The sequence below is a fragment of the Formica exsecta genome, unplaced genomic scaffold (genome assembly GCF_003651465.1).
Source record: "Formica exsecta isolate Colony F162 unplaced genomic scaffold, ASM365146v1 scaffold222, whole genome shotgun sequence".
Classification (NCBI taxonomy): Eukaryota; Metazoa; Arthropoda; class Insecta; order Hymenoptera; family Formicidae; genus Formica; species Formica exsecta.
In genome coordinates, this window is record NW_021849518.1 from 849,199 (window position 1) to 857,696 (window position 8,498).

General features: G+C 41.4%; 1 protein-coding gene across 1 annotated transcript in view; it reads right to left on the reverse strand.

Moving 5' to 3' along the window:
* Nucleotides 1-6,476, reverse strand: part of LOC115235457 (cilia- and flagella-associated protein 43-like) — a 12,075-nt gene extending 5,599 nt beyond the window's left edge. The window contains exons 1-7 of the mRNA XM_029807271.1: nucleotides 5,912-6,476; nucleotides 5,059-5,809; nucleotides 3,846-4,512; nucleotides 2,917-3,718; nucleotides 2,261-2,547; nucleotides 1,386-1,811; nucleotides 6-1,245 (exon numbers count right to left, since the gene is read on the reverse strand). Coding sequence (XP_029663131.1) covers nucleotides 6-1,245; nucleotides 1,386-1,811; nucleotides 2,261-2,547; nucleotides 2,917-3,718; nucleotides 3,846-4,512; nucleotides 5,059-5,809; nucleotides 5,912-6,476 — 4,738 coding nt within the window. The remainder of the gene's footprint in view (nucleotides 1-5; nucleotides 1,246-1,385; nucleotides 1,812-2,260; nucleotides 2,548-2,916; nucleotides 3,719-3,845; nucleotides 4,513-5,058; nucleotides 5,810-5,911) is intronic.
* Between the last annotated feature and the right edge of the window lie 2,022 nt (nucleotides 6,477-8,498).

Here is an 8,498-nt window from a genome sequence, read left to right on the forward strand (position 1 = left end):
CTTCCGATCCATATGCTGGCATTGTCTTGTTTCTCCATCGATATCACGTTGATACTCCAATTCCCATCTCGCCACATTCATCTCCGTGATAGTTCGGTCAAGTTCGGCGTTCTTCTTCTTTACGCAAGTGATCTTCTGTCGGAGATTTTCCAGCTTATTCATCTCTTTGGACAATGCTTTGTCCAAAGATTTTTTCGCGATCCTGAGTTCCTTCTCGAGACGCACCGCAGTTTTATCATCGCGCAGTCCCTTCGCCTTCCTCTTCAGATACATTCGCATATCTCGAGTGACCGTGACATCCTTCAGAAAGTGCATATCCTCCTCCAGTTCCTTGAAGCGCGTTCTCAGGCAACGATGTTCCCATTCGAGCGACAATATTCCATGGCGAAAGTCGATCGTGCGCTTCAAGACATCCAGCTTGCGCGCTCCCGCGGCGATAATGTGCTCGTTAACTCTCTCGATCTCGTTACGCGGCATCAAAATAGCATCCGCGGTATCGCGTCGTTCACCCTGTAGTTCCAGCTCCACCTGACCCCTCTTGAGTACCAGTTGCACCTCGGTATCCTGCTCGTGCAACACCCGCTCGTCCCTCGTTCTCTTCAACCGATCCCTGAGGAAGTCCGCGCTCGATTTGCAAGCGTCGATCTTGTGCTCGAATACTGCAATCGTCTGCTCCACCAGGGTTATCTCCAGCTGTTGAGCTTTGATCTTCAGTTCCACGTTGATCTTCTGGCGACGCGATTGAGTAAAGTGATTCCAATGATTATCATCGATCGACTGCGGCAGTCCCTCGGGTCTCGCGTCGAGATTCTCGAGGATCTTCAAGTAATCCGCGCAATCAGTCGGTAAATAAGCCGGTTTAGTGTGATCTATAAGGTGTTGCGCGAGAGTGAGCAGATCGCTGGCAACAACGTTCTTCAAAGACACCTTCGGCCTCCGTTTATACTGTAGTTCGAGAAGCTCCATGTTGACCTTTGACAGTGCAGCGAATTCGTACTGTAACTTCTTCGCCATAGCTTTCTCACGAGTACAGAGTGCGTCGTGTTGCGTGAGAAAATCCTGATAGATGTCATGCAGCTTCCGCACGTGTTTCTCCAGCACGGCCTCGTAATGAGATTTCTCGGATATCTCTCGTTTTACCTTGTCATCTTCTCGTATAGCCTCGATCCGCGACAGGCTTCGTATACGACCGCGAATGTGTCGCAGCTTCAGTTGATTCATCGCCGCTTCGATTTTTAACTTCAACTATAAAGCAAACGACAAGATTATTCGAAAGAATGCGACATGTTCAATCGATATAAAATTATGTATTGTAAAAAAGAAAATCAATTCACGATCATTGATGAACCGATAATTAAAAGTCAGAATCAACGGAAGAGAGAGACCTGAAAGAAATCGTTCAGCTTAGTGTCAAACTTGTCGATGCCTTCTTGCCGAAGCCCGCTGATTTTGACATAATCGGCCTCGAGTATTCTTTTGTAACGTTCGCGTTCCTGTCGAAGCGCCTCCACGTCCGCTTCGTACTTCTTTACGGCTTTGATATCGTCGGACGTATATTGCTCCGATTGTTTTTCCAACATGCACTCGGGCTTTTGCACATCTATTTTGATGGTCTCTTCCCAACGCATTTCCAGTACGCCGTCCATCATCTTCATCAGGGCGCGTTCGCGAAAATCATCGGCCAGCAATAATTGTCTGATTCGTTCGGCTTCCATCGCTTGCCTGTCCAGAATTTCCTGCTGCGATGATGTTACATACGGCTTTGCCTTGACCTCTTCACGAAGCACTTGAATAATGCTCTCTACTTTCTCCTAATAAATATCGTATTTGCATATCATAAGTGGTCTGTTACTTAGAATTATAATTAAGCAGTTATTTTTATTGTATTACGATAGAAGGAAGATTATATATATATATTTAAAATTTTAATCTTTATATACTATAAATTTTGTAAAATTTTTGGCTCTATGACGCCTATAAAGCGCAAAAAATTCGTTGAAGCTAGCACAATTTTGCAAGGAAATATTTCTCACGCAATTATTCACAAAATTATTATATAGGTATATGAAATACATTGCAGTTTGCTTGCTTTTAATCATTATTTTCAAAATTGAAATAAAAGAGGTACAATTTTCCCATGAAAGACTTTACTTTAATTTCTCTAACTCAGTCATAAAAAAATGGACTCACGTTCTTCCGGCAATTAAAATCGCGGCTTCTGGGACACCTGATAGAAGCAGTGTTCGTATCTCGTATTTACCTTGGGATGCCACTGCGGATCAACAGGAACCCGCAGCAGGCTCTCACCGAACATTATCCTCAGCTCGGAGTCTATATGACGTATCCTCTCGTTCTTCTCCTGTATTGCGCTCATTTCTCGCTCCTTCGCCGCATACATGTCGTCGAAGAGTTCGTTGAAGTAGACACGGAGCTTGTCGTAATCGTGCATCAGATAACGATCGTTTAACGTCACGTGCGCGAACCCGTAAGACTCCATCTGCGTGAAATAGTAAGGCGATTGCTCGACGAACCGATGCGTCGTCATGCCTGCGAACGAGTTCCAGACGATTAGCGAGACTTAATCGAATAAAATGGAAAATTACAAGTCTCGCAGTTTCATGCAAAACAAAATTGGAATTTTTAATCTTTTGCGTTCAATTTGAATTTTTTATTTTCATCTCTTTGCAAAATCACATTTTTTATTATCTCTAAAAAGTAAAAATACTGCAAAATGTAAGGCGAAGAAATATAAAAAAGCATTAAAATATTAGAGTAAAAAGTAATTATTTAATAATTTTAATAAATTTAGGCGTATAAAGCATTGATTTTTTTGCAATAAATGTCGCGAAAACATTGTCGGAAATCGATGAATCGATATAATGCTGCAAAATTCATCAAAGAAAATCATTATCTTACCTTCGACCGTCCGCATTTCCGCCAGCTCCTCAGGGTCGATCACGCGCTCCTCTTCTTCGAGGAGCATAATCACTCTGCATATCTTATCTCTATGACACACTTTGACGAATTTACTCAATTCTGTTCGAAGTTGATGTTCCGTGTAACTGCGCCATGGCTGGAAAGTATCTTCCGCGATGGTACGTATCGTATCCCTGGCAAACTGCGACCATTGTAAATGGTCCTTGAAATATGGATCTCCCTCGACAAGCGGATAATTCGTCACTTCTCTGTCACCGCGGAAGGAAAATATCGAGCGACCAAGCACGATTTGCGGGTTCCAAAAAGTCGTCTTGATCCAGTTGGCCACACGATTCGTCGAAGCGCAGAGATGCTCGAGCTCCATACGAATGTCCTCACGCTCGTCTTTGGCCGTCTTCAATTTCTGATCGCGGCCCATCTTGTTTAGATCGAACGCGGATATTGGCAGTCTCTCTATTTCCGGACAAGTCTCGTTGGCATCGAGAAGCTGTCTTACGGTGGCTTTCAAGGTCTCCAGATCCTTCATAATGGCAGCCTTCTTCGCGGCGTAAAATTTTGCCTCTTTCTTCAGTTGCACCTCCTCTCGCCATTGCTCCCAGGATCCGTATTTCTTTTCGTCGGCTGCTGATAAAACCTTTCTGGTACGAGTCAACGAGGCATGAATCGCCGAATCCAGAGAGGCGTAATCGGATAGTATCTTCTCTTTCTGCTCCTCGTACCATCCGTGATTTACTGGATAAACACTTTTGGTCTCAATCGTAGACGATAACGCTTCGCTCTCCTATACTACAAACAAAAATTGTCAAGATTATTTCATAAATAAGAATAGCACAATAAGAGAGAAATTGAATTAAATGCAATTAATTAAAAGAGAATAAAAAATCATTGCCAGTTATATTAACACATACCTTTTTACTCTTACGATGAACGCGCACCGCGATCAGAGAACCATCCTGACCAATAGCGACTACAGTATTACCATCGGGATCGATGATCGCCCTCCGGCTACCTGAATGGAGTCTGTGATGCGCCGGCACCGCGGCGACGATCTGATGTATCGTTCTGTCGCGGACAATGACCAATCCGTCGTAGGCGCACGTGACGATCCAACGTCGATCGGCAAAGACGCGGGGGAGCCGCACGTGATGGCCCGTGAGCACCGCGTCTACCAAGGTCACGACCTTGAATTCCCGCTGCAACTTGAACACGTACAGTTGTCGTTTGAGATAAGGTGAGCCTATTAACAATGAACCACCGCCCGGCGCATGAGACAACTCGCAGAAGAGCACGGGCAGCGTCACCGTGCTGATAATCTCGTCAATTAAACGACCTTGCTGCGACACGTCGTCGTACGAAACATCGTACACGAGAAACTGGTGACCCGCCGCAGAGCACAGCTCGTATTTGACGCAGAGCACGAGCACTTTCAAACTCCCATGAGCCTCGTCGTCGTGCAGTACCACGTCGACGAGGCGCTTCTTCGTCCGGAGCTGCGCGATCACGTTCCATGGCTTGTCGCGCCGTAAGTCTATGCAATAGCAATTGCCCGCATCCTTTTGCGCGGCAATCAGGAATCTGCCGGCAACATAAATCGACCAGTGAGAGGTGTATAATCCATTGAAATAACGCGCGTTTATCGATGCTCGAAACTAAATATGTTTGGCGGAGGTATATTTAAAAGAGAGGCTATCGCGGCTGTGAATGTATGTGCCCTCTTGTTTATGGGAACGAAACATAGAAAATTAACGGTTACGTAATAGAAAATCACGTTTATGAGATATAATGAATGATACTGATACACGGAGAACATTCTCATGTCTTTCAATTTTATCTATGTACATACTTTGTTTTATTAGAAATTAGATGGGTAAAAATTCTCTTTCTTAATTTCGTATATTAAAATATTATCGCGCTTTTATCTAAAAATTATTTCGCTTTTTGTCTAAAGTTGTATATTTAATACAGCTTGTAGATGTTGTAAAGATATAAAATAAGCATGAAACAAACCCTTGATTAAAATATATTGCTATTATTATTAACACTATATATTAACAATTTAACGATATTACAAATTTTATATAATTAAATTTATAAAATTGGTACGAATTATTTTAAGCTTACTTGCCGGAGGGAGAAAATTTTATGAGATCCAAGAATTTTCTCTGAAGACGAAAATATGTCAGTATCGTTGGTTGTTCCGGATTAGCGACACCCACAATCGTCATCTCACCTTGATCGCTGACAACGGCGATCAATGGATCGTCCGGATGTGACGTCTGAGCAGATATAACGCCTTCCATATCGAGCTCTACTTTCGAGACTTCACTGCCGCTATAGCATTCGAGGATGGTCAACTCCTTGAGTTCGTCTGTCACCGCGAGATGATGACACCAAGGGTACAGGAAATCGACGAACTGATATTTACCGCCATAGTGCAAGTATCTATAGATTGTTGGTATGGTGCCTGTGTCTTCAGGGAAGATGATCTGCATTAGGTATCCCTCGAGAGTGTAGTAGAAGAACCAATCATTTCTGAAGGAATGCGCGACCAATATATGCGGCTTGTAGATTGACTTGACGTACCACTGCTTGCGCCAAGCGTTAGTCTTCGGCTCCTTTTTAAAATAACGAATTTGACAGAAAGTGGTCCTGAGAATAATCCCTTCGCGAAACCAGCACACGGCCGGCATCTCGATATCCACGCAGATTCCGCAGCGTTGCGAAACAACTATGCGATGAATATTAGTGCCGTCGTAATCGCTCAAATATACGTGACCATCTTTATCAGTGATGGCCAATAAAGGCTGATTCGACGTGGGACACCAACTGATATCGAAGATCATAGCTTCCTGTGGTAGTTTTATTTCGTGATCTTTGCAAAGAAATATATGCATATTTTAAGATCTTCAACTGAGATATATAGTATCGTTATACTTGAAAGAATTAAAATTATTCTGGAAATAAAATCACATGCCTTTCAGGATGATAGTCTTGCCGATAACATCGAGTTCCCAGGTGAGCAGTCTTCCGCAGGTCTTTCCCATTTGACCAATGACAGTGCGTCCTATCTGAGTTATTCTGATTATCTGACCGACTTCATCGCGTATAGGCGTATCCACGATCGCGATCTTCTCACCCGTTCTCCAACACCATACGATCATCGGGAAATTCGGGTAAGAGCCCAACGACACGAGATGATCGCGGGACGTGAACGCGATCGCCAAGTAACCGCTTTTGCATCCTTGAACGCACTCGCAGATCTTCGCCATCGAGGGATATGCGAGGACGAAGATTCGCGGATTCAGCGATCTCTCGGAGAAGGCAAAAATTGGCGAGGACACGTGACTGGATATGCAACGAGCACCGTCGCCGGTCGCATTGTTCCAGCACCAACGCAACGTTTGCTGTCTCTTGACGATGTGAAAAAACACGATGTACAAACCGGTGCACCAGGCAAGCACGTCCTTGCCGATCCAAATTATTTCCTCGATTATACTACCGCGTATCCAGCAGGGTGAGTAACCAATAACTTGATCCATCTGCGCGAACTTTTTGCGACAATTGTGATAGTGATAACTAATAAATTATTAATTGATTATAACCTAGAAGGACTTATGATCGCATTGATAACAGCTGAAAAAAAGAAACGTATCGCAAACAAATTGAATCAGCAACGATGGCTCTTGACTAGCTCGACAATTATAATTGTTGCAGAATAAAATTAAAAAATTGTTACTTCGTTGATAAATAATAAAGTAATTTCGATAAATATATTATATCCTCGAAATGACAAAGAGTATTATGGTTGTTACTTTCGTTACATTTTTTTCATAAAAACAAAAGTCGCATTCTCCAATTATTTTTGATATTTAATTAATTTAAATAATGTGACTTCTTGTTTATAATCATATCATTAATTTATGTTAATCCTTAATTTCTCAGCAAAATATTTTTGATCAAATTTTTTTAAAACATATTATTCAACGCTACTGCCCCGATTGAACGATCGACAAACTTCTTATTGCCCTTGGCAATATTCGAGACTAATTTCCTATGGGGTTAAAAGTTTCTATTGTTCTCTATTGTGAGGGCAACAACGTAAAAATCTGAAACCTCAACGCAGTTGCTCAACATTATGCTATATAAAGGCTGTCTTTTTCATAATAAAAAAAGGAAATTCAAATCAAACAAACACATTTTGCGTCGAGTATGAGATATGAATTTTAACTATTAAATATTGCACTTAATAATAATTTTGTCTCGTTAAAAAGATTTATCTTACTAAATTAAAATATGCAATTTGCTTGATGTCTGCTAAATATCGATGACAATAATTTCTACAATATTATATTATAGTATATTTAAAAAAAATTCAAAAAATTAATAAAAGATCTGCTTCCCACACAATACAACAAAATGTCAGTGGCAAGTAACGTCTTTTAAAAGCGATAAAAGATATGACGTCCATTCATTCGTCCAACATATTACTAACGACGAAGTGGAAGGCATTCAACTGAGAATTACCTGTTTAACTGTTGCGCCTCTGTTGTCTCTGCTCAATTCAACTAGTGACAACTATTCTCCGGCAACATCCTTCATATTTATTATCTAACTGTGCTTTAAAAGATTCTGACGGAAGATGGATTTATTCCCATTGAAACGAGGCATTCACGCTTTATCGATTCAGCTCAATAAAGTTGCGCTTCGGAAACAAAAAGAAATGAGTAGTTAAAAATATTTTACAGAAAATACCGGAGATCCAGAATCGGGAATGCGTACACGGAAAAAAAATTTTCGCTACCATTGCTAATCATGGTTTGCAAAATAAATTTCTAAACTACAGCAAAACGGTTTGCTGTTGCACTTAATAAATAGGTGTCACAGCTAAGATGTTTGCTGTTGCACCTAATAAATAGGTATCTAGTTACCACACGCAGTTTTTAGCTACGGCAGCTAATTTTTTTTTTTCGTGTACTATTAGAATAAATTAAGCATAAATAAATTTACTTTAAAAGATAAGACTGGATAATTAATGTGAAATTTTATGTATTATCGCATAATATTTTTCAATAATTGTATGATTTGAAAGATTCTTATGAACGTATGTTTGATGTAAACGTGTGTTAAAAAACCAATAATTTTGAGCTTATAAATATTCCTGTCTCTTTCGTATAATATAAAAATAAAAAGGTCACTCATTATATACGCATTCGCTCGTAATCACTGCCTAAGAATGTAATTTCGCACTTTCGTGCGCCAAGAAGGGTATTTTGTGTACATCGTGGCGATGACGAATATTTGGTTCCTTCGACAGAGGGGTCAGCGCGCCAATCTCCCTCTCTCGAAGAAAGAGTTTGGCAGGCTTAAGACAAAAGGTGATTAGGATACGCGCAGTCGATGGTGGTTTATAAAGACCCCCATAGCGTAGCGTGATGAGGTCAACCAGCAGGGAGTCATCCGTATAGCAAGGCCCGATCAAAAACTTATCCTTGCCACGTGATATACTGCCCGTGGATACCTGCCAAGCGTTCTCCCTTCGCTCACTCTCGCTCCCTCTCTTT